The 27,138-nt window shown below is 43.6% G+C and overlaps 1 protein-coding gene across 1 annotated transcript in view; it reads right to left on the reverse strand.

Annotated features, from left to right (window-relative positions):
* Window positions 1-27,138, reverse strand: part of LOC123745134 (GTPase-activating Rap/Ran-GAP domain-like protein 3) — a 311,764-nt gene that overhangs the window by 259,347 nt on the left and 25,279 nt on the right. The window contains exon 3 of the mRNA XM_069300473.1: window positions 15,677-15,761. Coding sequence (XP_069156574.1) covers window positions 15,677-15,761 — 85 coding nt within the window. The remainder of the gene's footprint in view (window positions 1-15,676; window positions 15,762-27,138) is intronic.

Consider the following 27,138-nt stretch of genomic DNA (forward strand, 5'->3'; position numbering starts at 1 on the left):
CTGTCAATCAATTGGTGTACAGATTCCTGAGCCTACTGGTGCTCGATCATATCTAAATTTGAAATTGTGTGTGGAGTCAGCTTCCGCTACATCACTGCCTAATGCATTCCATTTGTTAACTATTCTGACAAAAAAATCTTTCTAATGTCTCTGTAGCTCATTTGGGATATTCAGTTTCTACCTGTGTCTCCCCTTGTCCGTATTGTACCAATGTAAAATAGTTTGTCTTTATCTACCCTGTTAATTCCTCTGAGAATTTTGTAGGTGGTGATTATGTCATCTTATACTCTTCTGTCTTCCAGGGACATGAGGTCTGACATAAGTGGTATACAACATTCTGAATAATTCCTTGCACAAGTTTCTAAAGGAAGTTCTTATGTTGTGGCCAATCTAGCATATTCCGTTTTATATGTTTTGATGTGGGCCTCTGGGGACAGGTTCGGTGTGATATCAACCCAAAGATCTTTCACTCTACTTGACTCTTACAGGATTTCGCCTCCCAGATGGTACCTTGTGTTCGGCCTCCTACTCCCTTCACCTAATTTCATTACTTTACACTTACCTGAGTTAAACTCTAGTAGCCATTTTCTAGACCATTCCTCCAGTTTGTCCAGGTCGTCCTGTAGTCTCTGTCTATCTTAATCTGTCTTGATTCTTCTCATAATTTTCGCATCATCAGCAAGCATTGAGAGGAATGAGTCTATACCCTCTGGAAGATCGTTTACATTTATAAAAAAACAGAATGGTTCAAAGCCCCAGCGGAGAGACATCTGAGACATGTCACATGGTGACATCTCGCCACTCTGAGGTCTCCACCCTCACAGTTACTCGCTGTTGTTGTTGTTGTTTTAGATTCAGCTACACGGAACAAAAAGTTTAAAGTAGCACGGGCTATGGTGAGCTCGAAGTGGACTTACCTGGCACAGGATCGGGACTGTGAATTACTCGCTGTTTCCTGTTGCTTAGATACATCCACTGGAGCACTTTTTATTTCTTCCTGTTTTTCCAACTTTTGTAACAGCCTCTCATGGGGTACTGTGTCAAGGGCTTTCCGATATTCCAAGAAAATGCAATTTGCCCACCCTTCTCTTTCTTGCCTAATTTTTGTCGCCTTGTCATAGAATTCTCTTAAACCTGTGAGACACGATTTATCATCTCTGCACCCATGATGGTGGTGTGTTACAAAGTTCTTTCCCTTCAGATGTTCTACGAACCTTTTTCCTCACGATCTTCTCCATCACCTTGACTTGTATACAAGTTAGGGAAACTGGCCTGTAGTTTAGTGCCTCTTGCCTATCACCCTTTCTGTATATTGGGACTACATTAGCTGTCTTCCAGCTTTCCGGTAGGTCTCCTGATTCGAGCCGAATTAGGGAAGGGAGGCGGGGAGTGTAGCTTAGTCTCTATTAGACGGGGCGAGGATAGCTCAGTAGCCTAATGCAGGGAAGTATTTAGTTTAGAAACGTGATGGTAGGACGCAGTTTGCTTAGTATACTAGTGCGGAAGGTGTAGTTAGCTTAGCAACCTACTGGGGAAGGGGGAAAGGGTTGCAGAGTAGCTTAGCAGGGGGGTCGGAAGCGACCATTTCCATCCCCCTATTATAACTGTCCGGTTATCACCACAGAGGACCGTACCTGATCCGATATCTCCTTTTACCTGATATTTCTGAGGGACGCGGTTATTACACATCCTTCCCACCCCCCACCCCCACCTAAGAGGCTTTACAATAATGCCCAGCTGCCCACTATTTAGTTCTTCAAAATGAGTTAAGCAGCTTTGTCAGCCTTTGAGTTCTAATTCTTGGAAATATTAGACTTGCGAAGGTCAACTTCAAATGGTATTATGGTGTGAGTCTGTTGTTTGTGTACTGTGAGCATGCTTCATGTTTCTAAGTGTGGAGGGCAAACTTTTGTGTATGCAAGAAGTAGTGAACACTTCACCTGTTCACTACTGTGACCACTGTTCACAGTGTTCACACAAACACACTCATCTCAATTTGTGTCCGTTTGTCTGTCTCTCACTGTCCAACCACTTGATCTAGACGGCAGAGCCACGGTCTCACTTCATGCAGGTCGGCGTTCAATCCCCGACCGTCCCAAAGTGATTGGGCACCATTCCTTTCCCTCCGTCCCATCCCAAATCCTTATCCTATTCCCTTCCAAGTGCTATATAGTCGTAATAGCTTGGCGCTTTATCCAGATAATTCCGTTCCTTTCTCCTTCTCTCTCTCTCTCACTGTTTCCTTTATAGTGGAAGAGATCTTTTCCCCTTTCCAATTAGGGGGGAAATAAAACAGCCCCCGTTATGTAAATATCATTATATTGTCGCTATAACTTTATTGGATATACGTGAACCCTATTACAGTTATTCGGTCCTGAAATGGGACTATATCCTATTAAACGTTTGGGAGTACAATAGGGTGGCTAGTTCTGTAATTATCCAGCTCTCTTTATTAGTTCATTTATTATGCACCCCATACCCATCTTGTGGGCGGTAGTGGAAAGGGTTACAGAGGCACATAATGGGCTTTTTATTAGTGCATTATTATTATTATTATTATTGTGAATTTAGGCAATAAAATTTTATTGTTGATAGTTGTTGTTTTATTATTTACAATATCAGTGTTATTATTGATAATAATGCCAATACAATTGATTTTAGGAACAATTATTAAAGTGTCTTTATATTACCTTTACCAGCCTTTATAATCCTAGCTAACATATATTATCCTAGCCAGTCACAATAATTCTAACCAGCACTAAAATTCTAGCCACCCACCATCCACCCATGCAACCAAGCAGTCAACTATTTTTTGCAACAAAGCCTCGCTCTTCCACCTAACAAGTGACTGGAGGCCAGACACACACACACACACACACACACACACACACACACACACACACACACACACACACACACACACACACACACACCTCGGAGAAGAATATGGGGAACGTTCAAATCTCGGCGACTGAAATGGGAAGGAGAAATGGGAGCGGAAGAAAGGGCATGAGAGGGAAATGGGAGGGAAAACGGCCCAAGAAAGGAAGGAAAAGAGGCGGAAAGACAGAATGTTAAAGCTGAGGAAATGGGATAGAAAATTAAGTGATGAAGAGAAGGAAGAACGGAACCCCTTGAGGGGTGGAGAACCCAGAAGGGAATGGAAGGAGAATAGAGATTGGAAGAGGAGAATAGGGAAGAAAGGAGACTGGAAAGAGGAGGGAGGATAGGGCAGAACTATTCACTCCACTTCTGTTTAGCTTGAATAATGATTTCATCGCTGTAAACTACCAACGACCTCGTTTGCTTAGGCTCTACAAAACGACCTAAACTATAAACTGCATATCGATACGACGCTATGGAGTGTCGTGGGGTAATTAGGGAATGTCAGATTCCGTCTAGTGGCAAGAGCCGTCTAGTGGCAAGAGCCGTCTAGTGGCAAGAGCCGTCAAGTGCCATGAGCCGTCTAGTGTCAAGAGACGTCTAATGGCAAGAGCCGTCTAGTGCCAAGAGCCGTCTAGTGGCAAGAGCCGTCAAGTGCCATGAGCCGTCTAGTGCTAAGAGCCGTCTAATGGCAAGAGCCGTCTAGTGCCAAGAGCCGTCTAGTGGCAAGAGCCGTCTAGTGGCAAGAGCCGTCTAGTGGCAAGAGCCGTCTAGTGCCAAGAGCCGTCTAGTGCCAAGAGCCGTCTAGTGCCAAGAGCCGTCTAGTGGCAAGAGCCGTCTAGTGCCAAGAGCCGTCTAGTGGCAAGAGCCGTCTAGTGGCAAGAGCCGTCTAGTGGCAAGAGCCGTCTAGTGGCAAGAGCCGTCTAGTGCCAAGAGCCGTCTAGTGCCAAGAGACGTCTAGTGCCAAGAGCCGTCTAGTGGCAAGAGCCGTCTAGTGCCAAGAGCCGTCTAGTGGCAAGAGCCGTCTAGGACCAAGAGCCGTCTAGTGCCAAGAGCCGTCTAGTGCCAAGAGACGTCTAGTGCCAAGAGCCGTCTAGTGCCAAGAGCCGTCTAGTGGCAAGAGCCGTCTAGGACCAAGAGCCGTCTAGTGCCAAGAGCCGTCTAATGGCAAGAGCCGTCTAGTGGCAAGAGCCGTCTAGTGCCAAGAGCCGTCTAGTGCCAGAGTGCGGCTAGTTGACGAAAAGACGTGAACATAGTTGTAACAAAATAAATAGGAGAGAGACTAGTTAAGGCAGAACAGGAGCTAATTGTCGCGGAGTTAAGCCGACTGCTACAAACTTTGTATCGTTTGAACCAAAATTTGGCGAAACGACCCAAAGTTTAACAATTGGTACAAAAGTTTGGACGACCCAAGTAAAAATTTGTCTATAGACGACACTGGTGCGTTGGTCCAGTTGGTGGACAGTCCGCCCACTCTTTTTGTTCCCACTTGGTCTGGACGGTAGAGCGACGGTCTCGCTTCATGCAAGTCGGCGTTCAATCCCCCCGCGACCGTCCACGTAGATGGGCATCATTCCTTTCACCCCCCCCCCCCCGTCCCATCCCAAATCCTTATCCTGACTCCTTCCAAGTGCTATATAGTCGTAATGGCTTGGCGCTTTCCCCAGATAATCATCCCCCAGCCTTTATCATAGTCATTAGGCCTCCTGACAAGTGAAGTAGTCACCCTTGAGGAGGGGGCCAGGCTTGAGGAGGGGGCCAGGCTTGAGGAGGGGGCCAGGCTTGAGGAGGGGGCCAGGCTTGAGGAGGGGGCCAGGCTTGAGGAGGGGGCCAGGCTTGAGGAGGGGGCCAGGCTTGAGGAGGGAGACTCACCTCGGGCTCTATGAGTGAGGGAGTCTCTCCCTCACCCTTAGTGTGTGAGGGGGAGGGAGGGTGATAGCAGTGAAGGGAAGTGGTATAAGAGACAGTCGACAGTCGTACCCTTGTACCTTCACCCCGTCACCCTACCGGCGTCACACCCTGGCACTCGCCTGGGAGGATTGACTGGGCACCAATCCGTAACTGATCGCCCCAATTCACCCCAGCATTAATTGGAGACCTGGGGCCCAGATTCACGAAGCAGTTACGCAAGTACTTACCAACGTGTACATTTTTTCCTAAATCTTTGACGGCTTTGGTTACATTTATTAAACAGTTTACAAGCATGAAAACTTGCCAATCAACTGTTGTTATTGTTATAAACAGCCTCCTGGTGCTTCGGAGCTCATTAACTGTTTAATAATTGTCAACTAAAGCCGCCAAAGATTGAGAAAAGATGTATAGGTTCGTAAGTGCTTGCGTAACTGTTTCGTGAATCTGGCCCCCAGGTCAGATTCAACTGATTTACGGGTCATGTTCCGGAAATAAACTGGCAGGTTGAGGCTTACCACAGGCTAAGGAGAGCAAAAGGCTCTCAGCCTGATAACAGGAGTCACAAGTAACTTATGGGCAAAGGAACCCAGCCATATACAGAAGTGATTCATTAATTTACGTTTCCAAAATTTCTTCTCCATGTTTTACACCTTTAAAGTCATTACGGTTTTCCAGCTAAAAAAAAAAAGGTCAAGCAATTATTAAAAAAAAACAGAAAAAAATTACGACAGATTATCTGAGATTGTTATGTATGGCTAAAACGATGATAAAATGTGTTCTGTCCTCACTCCTTGTGTGCTGGAGCACATCATACACACACACACACACACACACACACACACACACACACACACACACACACACACACACACACACACACACACACACACACACACCACGGGACACCACGAGCGTAGCTATCATCCTGTAACTACACTTAGGTAATTACACACACACACACACACACACACACACACACACACACACACACACACACACACACACACACACACACACACACACACACACACACACCCGCACGCTCGGTGCCGGTGGCCGAGTGGACAGCACGCTGGCCACGTGATCCAGTGGTCCCTGGTTCGATCCCGGGCGCCGGCGAGAAACGATGGGCATAGTTGCTTTCACCCTATGCCCCTGTTACCTAGCAGTAAATAGGTACCTGGGAATTAGTCAGCTGTCACGGGCTGCTTCCTGGGGTTTGTGTGTGTGTGAGTATGTGTGTGTGGTGTGGAGAAGAAAAAAAATGGTAGTTAGTAAAAGTTGATTGACAGTTGAGAGGCGGGCCGAAAGAGCAGAGCTCAACCCTCGCAAGCACAACTAGGTGAATACACACCAATCACCCCCTCTATAAACATTTTTGTTTTGTACTCTTTTTGTATTTTAAAGAATATGAATATCGCCGTGTTCCGGGAGAGAAAAAGACCCGTACAAACTGCTGCCAGTTTAAAGCTGTAATTAATTACAGGAGCTAATTATGCAAAACTCGGAGGAGGCTTTTATATTGCTAATTACTGCCTTCTCATCACGTATGCCGACCTCACGGTGTAATAGATTTACACAGCGGCCTAACTGACAGGGAATTAGATGCTTCAGCTACCATCGTGTAAAGCAAGACCGCTGGTTTACCTAAAATGTTAACTGATAAATAAAGTACACACGATTTGCTTCAAGCAAAACCCCCCCCCCCCCTCTCTCTCTCTCTCTCTCTCTCTCTCTCTCTCTCTCTCTCTCTCTCTCTCTCTCTCTCTATCTCTCTCGTAGACATAAGTAGACACAAAGTCACAATAACGGGGCTGAAAAAGTAAACCACCCAATCCCCACACACATCTGAAAATTGTAGAAATGAAGACGTTTCGGTCGTCGTAGACCATCATCAAGTCGTCAGAACCGTCTGCAGGTTCAATATATATATATATATATATATATATATATATATATATATATATATATATATATATATATATATATATATATATATATATATATATATATAACCTTCGCCGAAAAGCATCCAGCAATCTTACACCCACTAGGTAATAAGTTTTTGTTTTAAATGTTCCGTCTGCTTTTCCTAATCGGGTCCCAGACCATCTTGCTCGTGTGTGTGTGTGTTACTTGCCAGTAAATCATTGTGGTTCAATTTGCCTCTTCTTGTATCATCACATCAGCGGAGGATGAGAACAGGGGTGAGGACGCACCTCAGATACAGTCCCGCACGAAGGTGCAAGCAACTTCTCACTTCAGAAAGGGTGAGAGAAATATTTGGAAACAGACATAAACTTGACGCCAGTCTCACCATCATGATGGCGACAAAGATATGCCAAAGATATGGGGCCAGATTCACGAAAGTACTTACGCAAACACTTACGAACGTGTACATCTTTCCTCAATCTTTGACGGCTTTGGTTACATTTATTAAACAGTTTAAAAGCATGAAAACTTCCCATTCAACTGTTGTTATTGTTATAAACAGCCTCCTGGTGCTTCGGAGCTCATTAACTGTTTAATAACTGGAAACAAAGCCGCCAAAGATTGAGAAAAGATGTACAGGTTCGTAAGTGCTTGCGAAACTGCTTTTGTGAATCTGGCCCCTGACCTGAAGGAAGACTGCGGGAACTGGACCATATCTGCAACTGGCCAAAACCAGAGATGAGAAGATACTGCGCAGACATTATCCACACACACACAATACTACAGAGAATTGACCAAGTAGACAGAGAACAATGTTTAAAGTGAGGCACAGTTGAACGAGAGACAAAGTTGCAAACTGGAGACATAATGAACGAGATGAAGAGGTAGGAGGGGGGGGGGGGGATTCTAATTCGACTGACTAATGCTTAATTACAAATACTGTAAGAAAAACGAATGTAGAGTGTCATTACATTGAACTGCTGATGGGTGAACGGCTCATCATCTTAAAAGAAAACGCTCAAACGTGCAGAGATCATCAGAGTGAATACACATCTAGGGGGAGTTCAAAATACGCTCTTACATGTCAGTGTTAGCAAATGACGCAAAGCTAGTGAAGTTTGTAATAAAGTCAACGGATTGCAGTACAGGAAGACCCAGACAAACTCCTGGAGTGGGTAAACAAATGGTTAATGGAATTGAATCCCAACAGGTGTAAAGTAATGACCATGGGAGAGAGAGAGAAAGAAGACCAGGAGGTATCTATACCGTAAGAACGCAGCTACAGAAACCGGGAAAAGAGATTTGGGAGTGGAGAATAATTCCAGCACTAACACCAGGGGCACACACATTAACAGGGTAACATCAGCAGCATGCGGGACGCTGGCAAACCTTACAACATCATTTACAAAGCTAAAGCAGGACTCCTCCAAGACAATGCTACGCAACATTTAGCAGACCAATATCTGGAATATGTAACACCAGCATAATGTCCGCATCTTGTGGAGCATACAACTAAATGTAGACGATGAGTCAAAATAACGTGATGATATCATGACCAAACCAGTACGTAAGAAAATGAAGAAACGACGACGTTTCGATCCGTCCCGAACCATTATGAAGTCTTGGTAATGACTTGATACGACTTGACGGCTCCAAGACGGACTTGGAGTTAGACAGCTGCTACGGGCTGCTTCCTGGGGGTGTGTGCGCGTGTGTGAAAAAAAAAAGTAGCTAGTAACAGTTGATTGAGTGACAGTTGAGAGGCGGGCCGAAAGAGCAGAGCTCAACCCCCGCAAGCACAACTAGGTGAATAAACGAGGTCTTTGGCCTCGCGGCTGAGTGCACAGCGTTCGGGAGTCGTAGTCCCAAAGACCTGGATTCGATTCCCGCCCGAGGTGGAAACAAATCGGCAGAGTACTTTGACCCTGATGCACCTGTTCATTTAGCAGTAAATAGGTACCAGGGAGTTAGACAGCTGCTACGGGTTACGTCCAGGGAATGTGTGTGTGTGTGTGTGTTAGAGAGAAATACATGTAGTATGAAGCAGGAAAGCAGACTTAAAGTAAAATATAGGATGGATATACGGAAGGTGACACGCTGAATGGAGGATTTAAGATTTTGTCGAACGGATGACTTAGTCAAATGGAAATGTCTCCCAGAGGATTTAAGAAAGCAACTGAAAGGATCTGATGCAACGAACGCCATTGGGCTAGACGAACTCTCTCCCTGGATACTGAAAGAGGCGCTGCAGGTCCATTGAGGAACCCTAAGCTGAGCCTCCTGACCTCAGCCCTTCGACGAAAACGAATGAACTACCCGCGGTGTGAAACTCAGCTAATGTAATTCCAATATACCAGAAAAGAGGGCTACAGAAACCACTGAATTGCACGCCGGAATCACAAGCATTTCCTGGACGACAGTAGAGAAACTGTCCAGGGAAAAAACGCCTAGGAAACATTTGGGAAAGTTGGAATTTGTACCCAAACACGAACAAGATTTCAGCAGAAGAATGTTTATACGCAACGGATTTCTTGGCGTTCTTCGGAAAGACGGCAATGATACGACACGGTAGAAGGGTGAGGCCGACGGTATCTTTCTTGAGAACCACAACAACATGCTCGCACGAACAAGAGGCACAAATATAACCTTGAGAACAAAGCTGGAGTAAACTGAAGTGGGGTACCTAGCAGACAGAAAACAGAGCGCCATGATGAGGTACAATCAATTAACATTGGTAAGAGTCTCATCCTGCACTATACATATATATATATATATGTGGGTGATTTGACACATACAATAGGATTCTTGAAAATGCGAGATTAAATAATAGGGTAAGAACAGACTACAAAACTTTATCCCTGATAACTAAAAAGTTAAAATTAAAATAACAAAATAAGGGCCAAAAGGGGGAAAATTCAAATGATTTAGAGAAGAATTAAGATAAATGAGTATACTTGTAACAACCCTGATGCAAATGACACACTTAGCACAACATCTTCTGTGGTATATATATGCGAAACCGGTTAAGGCTAGGGTAGATCCTAGCCTTCAAGAACCTTGATACCAGCGCCCTTAAGAACACTATACACCTCATAGAAAACCCACCCTCGTATATACAGCCTCCGGCCTGCGATCCAGATCTGGAAAGATACTAACGAAACAAGGGGGGAAAAGTCCAGAGACATGCAACAAAGGCTTGGTCCGGAATCGAAGGGCTTGAGATATGTGGCGAACTTCGTAGTGAACTCAAACCCTTACTGAATGAAAGAACAAGCAGGGAAAAACAAAAATATTTAAGGGAATTAAGAAAGTTGACAATGAGGCACTGCTCAAGACTGCCTCCTCTTCACTGCTCAAGAGTGCCTCCTCTTGAGCAGTACCTCCTACTCAAAGAGGCCAACCATGGAAAATAAGAAGCATCAACATGAAGCAGAGCTTTCGAAAGGAAATTCTCCAAGAGTGGTAACTTTATGAATGGGTAAGGAACATTTGCAGACAGAGTCCATATAGACAGTTTGAGAAGGATAAGCATCCTTGCAAGCACATGTAGTTTCACTTCCGAAACTCTCACACACACACACACACACACACACACACACACACACACACACACACACACACACACACACACACACACACACACACACACACACACACACACACACACACACACACACACACACACACACACACACACACACACACACTTCAGCGTTGTTTACTATAATTTGATGAATCCAATTCCAAAGTGAAGGCAGAGCAGCGTGCATAAGCCCTCAACAGCGGGTAGTTTTCAGGTGGACTGCGCTGCAGGGAGGCAAGAGTGCGTAAGAGCTGAGTGCGTTTAAAGAGCGTCAGGGCTGAGTGCGTTTAAAGAGCGTCAGAACCGAGTGCGTTTAAAGGGCGTCAGAGCTCAGAGCGTTTAAAGGGCGTCAGAGTAAAAGGAATCAGCGTGAAGCGTGTTAAGGGAGAGGGACTTTGAACGAAGTGTGTGTGTGATGAGTGTAAATAGTGAAGAACGCGATTAAACGTTACCGTAGAGTGCCGTTCGTTACAGAAAAGTATGTCAAGAGTAAATGTGAGTTAAAAGATTAATGTTTGCTTGCGCAATCGTTAGCCAAGAGTCAGCAGGCAAGCGTCACCTGGTGGGAGTCAGCCTTCACGATAACCACATTGCCAAACGACAAACAAAGCAATTGGGGGGGGGGATGTAAATGGGAGGGGATGTAAATGGGGGGGGATGTAAATGGGGGGGGGGATGTAAATGGGGGGGGGGAATGATGATGTAAATCATCATTCCTCATCATGTTGTTGTTGTGACTCTCCAGTTTGTGTTTGCTGAGCTCTTCCTCTCCTCCTCCTCTTTCTCTCTCTCCGTTTCTTACCCTCGTTCATTCTGTCACTGTCTCCGCCTCTTTTCTATCTCTTTCTGCAGCTTCCTTCGTTGTCCCCATATTATTATTATTTACGTGCTCATATCCACTCTCTTTATTCTTCTCCTTCTCTTCAATATACCAAACATTTCACTCTTTCTCCAAGCTGTATCTGTATACAGCTTGGAGAGTATCTGTATCTGTATCTGTTGGAGAGTATCTGAGTATAAAGTATCTGTATACTTTACAGATACTCTAATATCTCACTCTTCTCCCACTCAACTCCTCTCCTTTATCCCTCTTCTAACTTTACTCTTCTCTCTAACCTCTCTTCTCGCTTTACTACCCTCTCCTATAAATTTATCTTCCAGTTTCTCAACCTCTTACCATCTTTTCTCTCCACCTCCTCATCCTGCTCCTCTCACCCAATACCACGACCCGTGGCCGTCTTAGTCATACATGAAAGGAATTCTACGAGATTTCTCCAGGGAGCGTTGCTAGAAAAGACAGGTTTTATGTACGCTCCGGAAGGATGTTCCATGGTTTGAGTCCCGTCCAGGACCAAACTCTTAGCCGAAGCTGTGACGTCAAGCCTCTTGGATGAATTGACGTGATTGGAACGTCAATTCTTCTGCTTCTTTACCAAAATGCCATCTTTCAGGGGAGGAGCAACAGCAGAACTAGGGTGCACAAGTGAAAACTAAATATTCAAGTGAGTCACTATGATATCAGCAATAACTTCTGCAGGATAAGATTTGTAAATAAATGATTGGTTCAAGAAGTACCCAATGCTCACCCCAATTCACACTCTAATACATACCAAAATTTACACGAATTAAAAATATAAACGAGGAAGAGCGCGTTCGAACTCACCCAAACACATGCCAGACACTTCGGCATCTCACAAGAACGACTAAGGCAATCTTCAGAAGAAAAACATAATTAAGCGTAATCAGCCCTAAAATTGGCCCGCTAAACTTCAAGGCCCTTGCCCTACGCGGGCTCCCCTGCATCACCACAGAGGCCAAACATCTTTAATGAAGGTTCAGATACCTCTCTCGATGAGACGTAACTGCGAACTCTTCCATACATCAAGGCCAGAGAGAGAGATAAAGAGAAACATAACGAGGCCCATTAAACCCAACTTTGCGAGCTCTTCTTACATGTCAGCTGTGGTGGTGTTTCGCCGGAGGCTCTCGTCACTGTAGGGGCAGATAACATAGAAGGAATGGAAGGAGAGAAGGGGAGGGATACATATATGTAGAGAGAGAGCAAGAGAGAAGAGAGAGAGAGAGAGAGAGAGAGAGAGAGAGAGAGAGAGAGAGAGAGAGAGAGAGAGAGAGAGAGAGAGAGAGAGAGAGAGAGAGAGAGAGAGAGAGAGAGAGAGAAAGAGAGAAAAGAGAGAGAGAGGTGGGGGAAAGGGAGTTACTGTTTACCAATCTGTTTATACACACCTAGATGTGCCTCCAGAGTCAATTATCAACTCCCAATCCCCCGTAACTGCACAATTAAAGCAATGGACCTCACTCGTCATTTTTCTCAAAGACACTTTCCTATTGTAGCGCGTTTATTAATTCATCTTGGCACCCTCCATTTGTTCCCCCTGTGTTCTTTACGTACCCCCGCCCTATTTGTGCATTCCCACACGCGGCCACAACTCCTATAGGATCCTATTTTCAACACACACCTCATTCGTCGCAATATATTGAACGTTGTTATTATAGATTCGCTGTTTTTTTCATCCGTCCATTATAGAGGTTGAGTTCTCTGGGTCATTCGGTGTAAATGAGTAGTTTCATCGCCTGATATACCGCGAAATTTGAATGGTTTTTCATTTTGTAAAATTTTGTTTACATGTCTTTTCAGATGAATTTCCAAGCTTGAGTTGCATACTCATGGGTCAGTTATATGTAGATTGTATACAGTGGTCTTTGGGTGTTCCCTAAAGGTTACGTGAATATTAGTCAACTTTGTGTATGCAATTCTTGGCATTTTGTTAAAGCTTTGGAGCACGAGCTGAGTTTTTAACTTGTAATGTTCAGAGAGTATTTTTAGCATTTGTTTTGGTTAGGGGTTTATTTAGTAACCAGCTTTGTAACCATCCCGGAATTACCTCTAAACCTCTCTCTCTATACTCTCGTAATCCTCTTTCAGTCTACATTATTTTTCAATAATTCCGCGTCACCTTTAGTCCTTATTTTGTATATAAAGTCTCGTGCGGGATGTGTGTGTGTGTGTGTGTGTGTGTGTGTGTGTGTGTGTGTGTGTGTGTGTGTGTGTGTGTGTGTGTGTGTGTGTGTGTGTGTCGGTAATTACCTAAGTGTAGTTACAGGGTGAGAGCTTTGCTCGTGGTGTCCCATTGTGTGTGTGTGTGTGTGTGTGTGTGTGTGTGTGTGTGTGTGTGTGTGTGTGTGTGTGTGTGTGTGTGTGTGTGTGTGTGTGTGTGTGTGTGTGTGTCATTTAAATATAACAGCTGAGAATGAGCATATAATTGACTTCGTCGAGCGAGAAATGTTTGATAAATATGCAGGTAAACATTATTTACTATCGACAAAACACAACATATACAGCAAATAATTTAGCCTAAATAGTTTGCAATGGGAAAAATACAGTTATAATACTTCAGGAGTCTAAAATGTATATACACGTAAAATACATTTCGAATCTCATGTATATATATATATTTTCCCTTTCATAACATCTGTTCCATGTTATAACCCTATGTAAATAAATGCTGAGGGTGAATGTTCATTATGTATAGACGGCAGACGTTTTATTGTGCTTCAGCTCTCGGGTTCCACCTCTCAACCCTCTACTGGTATACAGGTTCCCGAACCTACTTGACTCTGATGTATCTGCATCTATAATTGTGTATTAAGTCTGTCTTCACCACTTTATTGCTTAGCGTGTTTTATTTATTAATTTCAAAGCTGAAAAAACTGCTTCCTGTATGTCACTGTTGCTCGTTTGGGCACTTATCTTCATTCCTGTGGCCCTCTTCTTCGAGCATCAGCCATTTCAATCTGTCCTCGTCTGTTGTATCTATTACCCGAACCTTTACATCATAAGTGTCATAAATCCTTTACCTGTAACTCATCTTCATTACCTTTAGGACTCTTTCTTGGTGGCAGTTCTCTGAGCTTTTTCTGGATTCGTTTGAACTGTGCGAGATAATGTTAGATTTTTCACGCAGGAATAGACACATTGCGAACAAGGTCCTGAAGGATTTCATATTCAGAACCTGTTTTCAGAATCGCGAACCAGAAATCATACAATACGCAATATTTCACGTATGTGAGACCAATTCTTCAGTACGCAGTGTCAGCACGGAAGGTTCACTTACACAGCTATATTAAGAAATTTGGGCGAGCAAAGTTTTGCCTCTAATTTAGTAATGGAGATACGAGGCTGAGATAACAGGAACTGCATATCATGACACTGAAGAAGTGCAGATGGAGGGAATACAATTCAATAATTCATTGTGTCGGGGGACAGGAAGCCAGAGTATATTCATACACGTTTGGCTTTTACCGCCCCACCCCAATGTACACACACACACACATTAATCAAGAATACATGGAAATACACAGGAAACAAAGGCACAGTGGTTTACGGCTTGGTACACAACGACGGACTTCTCCCGCATCTCAGTAGTGTGGGGGAGGAGAGAGAAAGAGAGAGAGAGAGAGAGAGAGAGAGAGAGAGAGAGAGAGAGAGAGAGAGAGAGAGAGAGAGAGAGAGAGAGAGAGAGAGAGAGAGAGAAGTATTAGGAGAAAGCGTAGCTAAGGCAGTCTGACTACATAGTACGTGGCAAGGACATGATAACAGGATAGCACGTGAAACAGAGGAACCGAGTGAAGGCCCAACTACTTAGACCTTTGGGGATCGAACGCCGACCTGCAAGAAGCGAAGTCGGCGCTGTACCGTGCAGTCCAAGTGGTTGAACAAAAGAGGAAGAAAAAAAAAGGTATTTTACTTCATTCAGAATTGTCAAAAGTAGACAAGTAGGTATGAGGTAATCTAAGCACAGTTAGGAGAGTACAGTTAGGTGAGCACATCTAGGTGAGTACAATAAGGTGTTAACTACATGAGCAAACGAGAACACGGAACTAATTATATAAATTTAGATTCAGGAAAGACCTGAGTAAATACTGGTTTTGGAAATACGGTAGTTGGTCTCTGAAACAAATTACCAGGTAACATAATAAACATGGGACCACCTGATTGTTTCAAGCGTAGGATTAGACATATATATGAATAAGTCTGGGGTCGATAAAAATAAGAGTTACCTCATATGGGCTAAATAAAATCGAGTTTACTTAATTATTATGATGCAATTAAAGACACACAATTCTCACATCTCAAAGTAAGTGACGAGGCTTCGGTCCATCCTGTCCCATTAGCAGGACGCGTGATCCGTCCTGAACCGGTCCAAGACGTGTGATCCGTCCTGAACCGGTCCAGGACGGACCGAAACGTCGTAGTTCCTTCCCTTTTCAGATGTGAGATGTTTAATTCCCACCCAGGCTAAACTTTCTTTGCACATATTCCTGTGTTAAATCCACCTCGATACTCACATTTGCCGAGGAAGTACTTGAAGTACCAGCGGGTCTGGTACTCAGGGTTCTCTAAGATGGGTGTACTCGGAGATCCGTACATCTGCTGTAATGGGAGTCAGAAAAAAAAAAGTTAATCACCCAGACTCAAGCGGACCATTTGCAGAATATTTATATAAAATTTAGCGTGTATATATATTTTGTGTACATGAATTGTGTAAACTGTTTGAATTATAATTTCTATTTTACATTTTGTGAACAATTGAACAGTCTCATACATGATTACCTGTAGAGGTTGTAACATTGTTATATTATACGGGAGTTAAGCCTTTATCGCCTATATATATATATATATATATATATATATATATATATATATATATATATATATATATATATATATATATATATATATATATATATATATATATATATATATATATATGTGTGTGTGTGTGTGTGTGTGTGTGTGTGTGTGTGTGTGTGTGTATGTGTATGTTGATTCATACGTGAGAATTCACAGAAACTCTCACGTATGAATTAACGTGTGTGTGTGTGTATGTCGATATTTTTATGTTTTCACATGTTGCTCGTCTACGCAAATTAAAAAAAAATAATAATTACTGTAAAACATACATGAAAAAAAATCTTTCATCTTTTGTAAACACGCAAGCTCACCTAGTGCAACATTAAATTACAGTGAGAAGCTCAATCACAACAACATAACTAAATATTTTCGGTATAATATAAAGTAAATATATAGTAAATACATACACACACACACACACACACACACCCACACACACACACACAGCTGAGTACCCAAATGAGCCACAGAGACATTAGAAAGAACTTTTTCAGTGTCAGAGTAGTTAGTAAATGGAATGCACTAGGAAGTGATGTGGTGGAGGCTGACTCCATACACAGTTAATGTAGATATGATAGAGCCCAGTAGGCTCAGGAATCTGTACACCAGTTGATTGACAGTTGAGAGGCGGGACCAAAGAGCCAAAGCTCAACTCCGGCAAGCACAATTAGGTGAGTACAATTACGTGAGTACGCACACACACACACACACACACACAGCATAAGCATCGCGATTTAATTTGGAAGTTATTAAACCACACACCTCGTCCTCTTGGCTCGACATTACACAACAGAGCCACCAGAGGTCACCACCTCAAACTACTCTAATATTTCATTGCAAATAAAATAATTTTAAGAGTAGTAATATAATAAGAAGAAGAACGCACCGTGTAATTTATTCATACCATTACTGCACGTACGAATGCAAATTCAAAAATGTTGCAAATCTTTTGAGAACATAAAAAACACATTATATAATAAACATTACATACATACAAATATATGTATATATAAATATATATTTATGCTTGCTATACTGATGAAAAAAATGAATGTACAATGCAATGCAGAAATTATACATGCAGAGCTATCCAACAACCCGATGGTGAGATGGTGGTGATGGTGGTGTTGATGGTGGTGGTGATGGTGGTGGTGATGGTGGTGGTGATGGTGGTGATGGTGGTGGTGATGGTGGTGGTGATGGTGGTGGTGATGGTGGTGATGGTGGTGATGGTGGTGGTGGTAGGAAGAGACCTTCATCACAGCAGTATTAAATTTACAGTTGGGTGAGAAAGCTGGCTTGATGACAATGGCTGAATGAGAACCTTTAGGCGGTAATATCATAGTTTTGTCTGGGAGATTGCTTAATATATTCATTCGACTTGTGGCCGAGCGGGAGAGAGAGAGAGAGAGAGAGAGAGAGAGAGAGAGAGAGAGAGAGAGAGAGAGAGAGAGAGAGAGAGAGAGAGAGAGAGAGAGAGAGAGAGAGAGAGAGAGAGAGAGAGAGATTGTGATTTAGAAAATGGATTTATAAAAATTGTTAAAAATAAAAAGAAATGCGTGTGTTCACCTATATGTACTCATTTACATATACTCAGCTAGATGTATTCACCTAGATGCACTCACCTAAACGTCACTTAAATGACCACACCTAGATGTACTAAACTACATGTATTCACCAAGATTTACTAAACTTAAGTGTATTCAACTAGATGTATTCGCCTAGATGTGCTTGCCAAGTCGAGCGTCAGCTCCTAGCATCCCGCTACACACACACACACACCCCGCCAGTGTATATATGTGTGTGTACGCGCGTGCGTGCGCGCGTGTGACGGCTGCTGTTTCTGACCTCATATTTCACCAGAGAGTCAATCTCCCGACTTGGCTTCTCCTTGCAACACCACCACCTTCTCCTCTCCCTCTTCTTCCTCCCCCCTTCCCCCCTCTTCCCTCCCTCCGCTCTTCCTCCTCCATCACCGTCACCAACTCCATCACCATTGATCAACCTGCCTCTGACTACCGCAGATGTGGGTGACTGGGAAACCATTGAAGGCCTATGTGAAGCCAGAGAGGAAGAAGCAAGAGAGCAGAGGAGAAGAAAAAAGAGGCTAAGAGTAAGAGCAAGAAGAGGAGGAGGAGGAGGAAGAAAAGGAGAGAGATTAAGAGAGTAGAATAAATAGAACTAAAGTAAAATAATGTGTCAATGTGTGACATCCAAGTTATGGAGAGAGAGAGAGAGAGAGAGAGAGAGAGAGAGAGAGAGAGAGAGAGAGAGAGAGAGAGAGAGAGAGAGAGAGAGAGAGAGAGAGAGAGAGAGAGAGAGAGAGAGAGAGAGAGAGAGAGAGAGAGGGAGAGAGAGGAACAACTGAGCCGTGACAGCAAAGGCCGTAGCAAGCGATGCGTGTTACAATTAGCCTTTCTCCTCTATGCCCGCCCGTTATTCTCCTGTTACTGGTTCGTTATTCTCCTGTTACTGGTCCGTTATTCTCCTGTTACTGGTTCGTTATTCTCCTGTTACTGGTTCGTTATTCTCCTGTTACTGGTCCGTTATTCTCCTGTTACTGGTCCGTTATTCTCCTGTTATTGGTTCGTTATTCTCCTGTTACTGGTCCGTTATTCTCCTGTTACTGGTCCGTTATTCTCCTGTTACTGGTTCGCTATTCTCCTGTTACTGGTTCGTTATTCTCCTGTTACTGGTTCGTTATTCTCCTGTTACTGGTCCGTTATTCTCCTGTTACTGGTTCGTTATTTTCCTGTTACTGGTCCGTTATTCTCCTGTTACTGGTTCGTTATTCTCCTGTTACTGGTCCGTTATTCTCCTGTTACTGGTCCGTTATTCTCCTGTTACTGGTCCGTTATTCTCCTGTTACTGGTTCGTTATTCTCCTGTTACTGGTCCGTTATTCTCCTGTTACTGGTTCGTTATTCTCCTGTTACTGGTCCGTTATTCTCCTGTTACTGGTTCGTTATTCTCCTGTTACTGGTCCGTTATTCTCCTGTTACTGGTTCGTTATTCTCCTGTTACTGGTTCGTTATTCTCCTGTTACTGGTCCGTTATTCTCCTGTTACTGGTCCGTTATTCTCCTGTTACTGGTTCGTTATTCTCCTGTTACTGGTCCGTTATTCTCCTGTTACTGGTTCGTTATTCTCCTGTTACTGGTTCGTTATTCTCCTGTTACTGGTCCGTTATTCTTCTGTTACTGGTTCGTTATTCTCCTGTTACTGGTCCGTTATTCTCCTGTTACTGGTTCGCTATTCTCCTGTTACTGGTTCGTTATTCTCCTGTTACTGGTCCGTTATTCTCCTGTTACTGGTTCGCTATTCTCCTGTTACTGGTTCGTTATTCTCCTGTTACTGGTTCGTTATTCTCCTGTTACTGGTCCGTTATTCTCCTGTTACTGGTCCGTTATTCTCCTGTTACTGGTTCGTTATTCTCCTGTTACTGGTTCGTTATTCTCCTGTTACTGGTCCGTTATTCTTCTGTTACTGGTTCGTTATTCTCCTGTTACTGGTCCGTTATTCTCCTGTTACTGGTTCGCTATTCTCCTGTTACTGGTTCGTTATTCTCCTGTTACTGGTTCGTTATTCTCCTGTTACTGGTCCGTTATTCTCCTGTTACTGGTCCGTTATTCTCCTGTTACTGGTTCGTTATTCTCCTGTTACTGGTCCGTTATTCTCCTGTTATTGGTTCGTTATTCTCCTGTTACTGGTCCGTTATTCTCCTGTTACTGGTCCGTTATTCTCCTGTTACTGGTCCGTTATTCTCCTGTTACTGGTTCGTTATTTTCCTGTTACTGGTCCGTTATTCTCCTGTTACTGGTTCGTTATTCTCCTGTTACTGGTCCGTTATTCTCCTGTTACTGGTCCGTTATTCTCCTGTTACTGGTCCGTTATTCTCCTGTTACTGGTTCGTTATTTTCCTGTTACTGGTCCGTTATTCTCCTGTTACTGGTTCGTTATTCTCCTGTTACTGGTCCGTTATTCACCTGTTACTGGTTCGTTATTCTCCTGTTACTGGTTCGTTATTCTCCTGTTACTGGTCCGTTATTCTTCTGTTACTGGTTCGTTATTCTCCTGTTACTGGTCCGTTATTCTCCTGTTACTGGTCCGTTATTCTCCTGTTACTGGTTCGTTATTCTCCTGTTACTGGTCCGTTATTCTCCTGTTACTGGTTCGTTATTCTCCTGTTACTGGTCCGTTATTCTCCTGTTACTGGTTCGTTATTCTTCTGTTACTAGCATGTTAACCTCCCGTTACTGCCGTTATCCTCCCGTTACTGGCTCGTTAACCTCCTGTTACTGACCCGTTTTCCCCCGTTACTGCCGTTATCTTCCCGTTTCTGGCCTGTTACCCTCCCGTTACTGCCGTTATCCTCCCGTTACTGGTCTGTTGTCCTCCTGTTACTGGCCTGTTATCCTCCCGTTAACCTCCTGTTACTGGTCCTGTTATTCTCCCGTTACTTGCCACTGGTCCACAGTATTATCTCCTACACAGTGCCATCTCTCACACAGTGCCATCTCCCACACAGTGCCATCTCCCACACAGTGCCATCTCCCAGTGCCATCTCCCACAGTGCCATCTCCCACAGTGCCATCTCCCACACAGTGCCATCTCCCACACAGTGCCATCTCCTACACAGTGCCATCTCCCACAGTGCCATCTGCCACACAGTGCCATCTCCCACATAGTGCCATCTCCCACAGTGCCATCTCCCACACAGTGCCATCTCCCACACAGTGCCATCTCCCACACAGTGCCATCTCCCACAGTGCCATCTCCCACAGTGCCATCTCCCACAGTGCCATCTCCCACAGTGCCACCTCCCACAGTGCCATCTCCGCCAACAACATCAGAACAGACAGCAGATCACTACGAGCATCAGACACCGTCTGCGAACGACCTTAGACAAGGATTTGATTTCGATCAGTGATGCAGACGTCTTGGCCCCCCCCCTTCGCATCCTCCTCTCCACCTTCCCCTTTATCCTCCTCCCCATCTCCCCCTTTATCCTCCTCCCCATCTCCCCCTTTATCCTCCTCCCCATCTTACCCTTTATCCTCCTCCCCATCTTACCCTTTATCCTCCTCTCCATCTTACCCTTTATCCTCCTCCCCATCTTACCCTTTATCCTCCTCCCCATCTTACCGTATATCCTCCTCCCCATCTTACCCTTTATCCTCCTCCCCATCTTACCCTTTATCCTCCTCCCCATCTTACCCTTTATCCTCCTCCCCATCTCCTCCCTTTATCCTATTCCCCATCATTATGTTACCAGGAATTTTGTACCACAAAGCAACAAGCCTGTTACTAAAGCTTCTGAACTATCCTTAACTACTGAACTATGAGCCTTAGTAAACTGATGTGTCACCAGGTGATGTCACCAGATAGTTCTACACACACGCACACGCACGCAAACACGCACACACGCGCGTGGAGAGGGGGGGGGGGATCAAACCCCTGCATTTATCTGACATCGGGAGTCGATGGAAGACTTTATGGACCTGTGCTCGCGATGCCTAAACTCGCTTTGATTGTAAATATCGAAAAATGTTAAAAGGCGCCGCGTATTTTCTTCGCTATTTTCTTATCGTGTGTCTTGAGAAAGAGAGGAGCTGCCGCGCAGGTGTTAGGGAGCGCTTCTGGTGCTGTGTGTGTACTCATCTAGATGTTCTTGCGGGGGGTTGAGCTCTGGCTCTTTGGTCCCGCCTATCAACCGTCAATCAACTGGTGTACAGATTCCTGAGCCTACTGGGCTCTATCATACCGTGTGTGTGTGTGTGTGTGTGTGTGTGTGTGTGTGTGTGTGTGTGTGTGTGTGTGTGTGTGTGTGTGTGTGTGTGTGTGTGTGTGTGTGTGTAGAACTACAGATTTTACGGTCCCATCAGGAGAACAGAAGGAACTAGCAGGTCAACAGAAACAAGAAACTTTCTCTTTGGACGAGAGAAAGTAGAGAGGTATATTTCTGAATACAACAGAAGTATTAACTTGCTTGTTCAAGATAACATCAGAAAAGATTAGTTTGTTGAAAGATAACAACATCAGAGAGAGATATCACCATCCCCGAAAACATCGAGACCAGGTCGAGATGAGAGCAAAACACATCCTTCAGAAGAACAATAGAGCAGGCCATATGTCCCGTGACAACTCAAGAGCAGAGCAACTCAAGAGCAGAGCAACTCAAGAGCAGAGCAACTCAAGAGCAGAGCAACACAAGAGCAGAGCAACTCAAGAGCAGAGCAACTCAAGAGCAGAGCAACTCAAGAGCAGAGCAACTCAAGAGCAGAGCAACTCAAGAGCAGAGCAACTCAAGAGCAGAGCAACTCAAGAGCAGAGCAACACAAGAGCAGAGCAACTCAAGAGCAGAGCAACTCAAGAGCAGAGCAACTCAAGAGCAGAGCAACACAAGAGCAGAGCAACTCAAGAGCAGAGCAACTCAAGAGCAGAGCAACTCAAGAGCAGAGCAACTCAAGAGCAGAGCAACACAAGAGCAGAGCAACTCAAGAGCAGAGCAACTCAAGAGCAGAGCAACTCAAGAGCAGAGCAACACAAGAGCAGAGCAACTCAAGAGCAGAGCAACTCAAGAGCAGAGCAACTCAAGAGCAGAGCAACTCAAGAGCAGAGCAACACAAGAGCAGAGCAACTCAAGAGCAGAGCAACTCAAGAGCAGAGCAACTCAAGAGCAGAGCAACTCAAGAGCAGAGCAACTCAAGAGCAGAGCAACTCAAGAGCAGAGCAACTCAAGAGCAGAGCAACACAAGAGCAGAGCAACTCAAGAGCAGAGCAACTCAAGAGCAGAGCAACTCAAGAGCAGAGCAACTCAAGAGCAGAGCAACACAAGAGCAGAGCAACTCAAGAGCAGAGCAACTCAAGAGCAGAGCAACTCAAGAGCAGAGCAACTCAAGAGCAGAGCAACTCAAGAGCAGAGCAACACAAGAGCAGGTCACATACCCCTGGACAACACCAAAGCAAAGTAGAAGCATAAATAGAGAAAATCCCACAATTAAAGAAATCGAGGACAAATCGGTACGAGAACAACATAATTACGACCAAAATGGACAAATAACATTTGGAATTTTGGGGAAAAAAATTACTATAAACGGAGAACCATGACTATCATGGGTAAGGACTGTATAACGACCACAAACGAGCCAAAACCGGGATAAAGAACGCGGGTCCCAGTTCAGGTAAGTTCAGGTAAGTTCAGACGATCAGGTAAGTTTATTTAGATAATTACTTGCTGCTCAAGGATATCCCAAAAGGATGTAGTAGCTTTAATTAGGAAAACTAACCATTAAGAGCTAAAAACTAACCATTAAGAGCTAAAAACTAACCATTAAGAGCTAAAAACTAACCATTAAGAGCTAAAAACTAGCCATTAAGAGCTAAAAACTAACCATTAAGAGCTAAAAACTAACCATTAAGAGCTAAAAACTAACCATTAAAAGCAAGCTAAAGACGAAATTTTATGAGAAAAAAGCAAACCAATAACAACAAATAACGAACCATTAAGAGCAGAAAACGAACCATTAAGAGCAGGAAACGAACCATTAGAAGCTAAAATCGAACCATTAAGAGCAGAAAACGAACCATTAGAAGCTAAAATCGAACCATTAAGAGCAGAAAACGAACCATTAGAAGCTAAAATCGAACCATTAAGAGCAGAAAACGAACCATTAGGAGCAGGAAACGAACCATTAGAAGCTAAAATCGAACCATTAAGAGCAGAAATCGAACCATTAAGAGCAAAAAACGAACAAAAATCGAAATAACAACTGCAAACGAAAACCGAACTATTAGGACGTAAAAACGAACCATTAGGCATGAAAAATAAACCATTAAGTGGGGAAAAAAAGGGCCACTATCAGCAAATAAGGAATCACTACGAGCCGGGTGATATTAATTGATTAGCGATAACAATCAATTTGGAGAAAAAATGTAACATTGGAACAAAAAAAAGAGAGCAATTACGATGAAAACTGCTGAAGAGAGGGAGAGAGAGAGAGAGAGAGAGAGAGAGAGAGAGAGAGAGAGAGAGAGAGAGAGAGAGAGAGAGAGAGAGAGAGAGAGAGACAAATGGAGAGAAAAAGTGACGGAGCAAAACAGGAAGAGTAAAAGGATAAACAAAATATATTTTTTTAGAGAAAGATGATGAGAAAATGAGACAAAGAGAAAATGAGACATGGCAAGTCAAATAAGACAAGAGAGACACTTTTGTGACATTTCACATTACCAAAAGTGTATTTGATGGATTTTTTAAAGGATATGGACCTTAAAGTGTATACATCAGGGCATAATGTCTGCAGGTATGGGAAGCTCAACTATATATCTTCTCTCAAGTGAGTATTCCTTCCCATCCCCTTCTGCCTAGGTGTTCTGAGTGTGGTGTTCTGAGTGTGGCGTTCTGGCTGACGCTTCCTTCATCACTCCCACGGGGTACCAACGTGCAGAAGTGATTAGGCAAGTCTTTTTTTTTCCCCCATGGATAGGCGGATAGATGAGTTTCTAATTGGTTGAGGCCAGTTGTGGAGTTTCTCGATCTTAAATCTATCTTAAGAGTATTTCGAGGCGGGAGATACTTGTCGTCTACGTCAGTCGCTATACTGTCGTCTCTGGTACGAGCATGAGGATTATCCCACTCGGAAATATATCCATACGAGTCTAACTCGTATGGATATAACTTGAGCGACCTCTGGAAAGCTCGGTGTCTGGCTCTTTATTCACGTCTAAGTGGCTGAAGTGTGTGTGTGTGTGTGTGTGTGTGTGTGTGTGTGTGTGTGTGTGTGTGTGTGTGTGTGTGTGTGTGTGTGTGTGTGTGTGTGTGTGTGTGTGTGTGTGTGTGTGTGTGTGTGTGTGTGTGTGTGTGCGTGTGTGTGTGTGTGTGTGCGTGTGTGTGTGTGTGTGTGTGTGTGTGTGTGTGTGTGTGTGTGTGTGTGTGTGTGTGTGTGTGTGTGTGTGTGTGCGTGTGTGTGTGTGTGTGCGTGTGTGTGTGTGTGTGTGTGTGTGTGTGTGTGTGTGTGTGTGTGTGTGTGTGTGTGTGTGTGTGTGTGTGTGTGTGTGTGTGTGTGTGTGTGTGTGTGTGTGTGTGTGTGTGTGTGTGTGTGTGTGTGTGTGTGTGTGCGTGTGTGTGTGTGTGTGTGTGTGTGTGTGTGTGTGTGATCTTCGCAAACATTCGCGTGTTTGAAAATCGTGTTGGTCGAGGAGCCGTGAAACCTCACAGGTGTTGAGAGGTCTTAAGAGGTACGAGTCATCACTTAAAGTGCACTTTATTCTCTATTCCTTCCATTCCTCCACTGGGTTTTCATCACTTTTATTTATATTATTACTTATTAATTCGTCAGTCTCTCTCTCCAATCACATGATAGATCCTCAGATCATAATTATTATATTTAACCAATATTCTGTTATTTAAATTATTTTTTTTTTTAAGTTGGCTGCCGAGGCTTGGACTGGAGGCGCTCGAGTAGCTAAGGGACGAGTTGGTCTTGATGCAGTAGGCGGGGAGCGGCGCTGGAATACTAAACTTCTAACCTGTCATGCAAGCATTTTCAACTTTTGCCTTGCGTCTTTTACCACGTCTCTTCAGTGACGCGGTTTTTGAGAGCTCGAAGATGAGGAAGTCTCAGTCTCTCTTTCTCTTTCTTTCTCTCTCTCTCTCTCTCTCTCTCTCTCTCTCTCTCTCTCTCTCTCTCTCTCTCTCTCTCTCTCTCTCTCTCTCTCTCTCTCTCTCTCTCTCTCTCTCTCATTCCTTCTTTCTCTATGACTTTTTTATTTGTTTATTTTTATTTACGCACGTGGGTACAGAAGTAGAGGACTTCTGACATTTTGTTAGGTTAGGTTAGAGCTGTCCCTATCCAAGTTTGTTCCTGGAACACGACCCGCCAATCAATTTACAACCAGGTTCCCCCGTTGTTGTTGGGTGAACAGGAGCAAGTAGGTAAGCTCCTGTTCCGAGTCAACCCTTGTGGACCACATGGATAATAGTGCTGATGCAGGTGATTGTAATCACCTAGCTATGCTAGCGGGAGTTGAGCTCCGACTCTTTGGTCCCGCCTCTTAACTAGTGTACAGGTTCCTGAACCTATTGGGTTCTATCATATCTACACTTGAAACTGTGTATGGAGTCAGCCTCCATCATATCACTTCCTAATGCATTCCATTTGTTAACTACTCTGACAATAAAAAATTATTTCTAGTGTCTCTATGGCTCATTTGGTCACTCAATTTCCACTTGTGTCCCCCTTGTGTTAAAAAAAATTGTCTGTGTTTACCCTATCAATTCCTTTGAGAATCTTCTATGTGTGGTGGTCATGTCCATCTGGGAATCTTGTATGTGGTGGTCATCTATATATATATATATATATATATATATATATATATATATATATATATATATATATATATATATTCACCCACTTTTCTTCTCGGTCAAAAAAATGGAGGAATAACAAATACTTTTGGAAGATGCGACAGTTGAAAGATGGAAAGCCAAGAATACTGAACACGAGATCAAATGTGATGAAACTAGACCAGTTCACATCACTATAGACATGAAACTAGACCAGCTCACACACGAAACTAGCCCAGCTCACATCACTCGCCCAGATCAAGCCGACCAGAGTCCAGTGTTACTGGATACAGCATACCCGTATCATCATCATTCGTAAATATTGATTTGCTATCCCAACGTGAAAGGAATTATGGATAATACCTTCCTGATTCAGCAATAACTCTCTACAGCTGTTGGCCTATACAAAAAAAATCTATACAGATCATAATTTTGCTCTGGATTATATTTTAATTAACTTCATCGAGTGATATATTTAATTAAATGATTTTTTTTTTATTTTAGCGAAGTACAATTATTTTAACCTTCGCCAAGTGATTCAAAATTGTGTCAGACAATTTGAAAAAAAAAAAAGTTGCATGGGACAGAGGGGAGGAATTCTTTTTGTTTTTTGCTACTCTTCCCGTGATTGGTTGACGTGCCGAAGCTCCCGTCTGATTGGTGGAGATCAAGAGTACTTCGGTCTGTCGGGAGTTGTAATCACTTCGAGGGTCAGGTTCCAAAAGTTATTACTCTCGTACAACCTCGGTGTATATTTTTTTTTAGATCTAAAA

The sequence above is a fragment of the Procambarus clarkii genome, chromosome 44, assembly GCF_040958095.1.
Source record: "Procambarus clarkii isolate CNS0578487 chromosome 44, FALCON_Pclarkii_2.0, whole genome shotgun sequence".
NCBI classification, from domain to species: domain Eukaryota; kingdom Metazoa; phylum Arthropoda; class Malacostraca; order Decapoda; family Cambaridae; genus Procambarus; species Procambarus clarkii.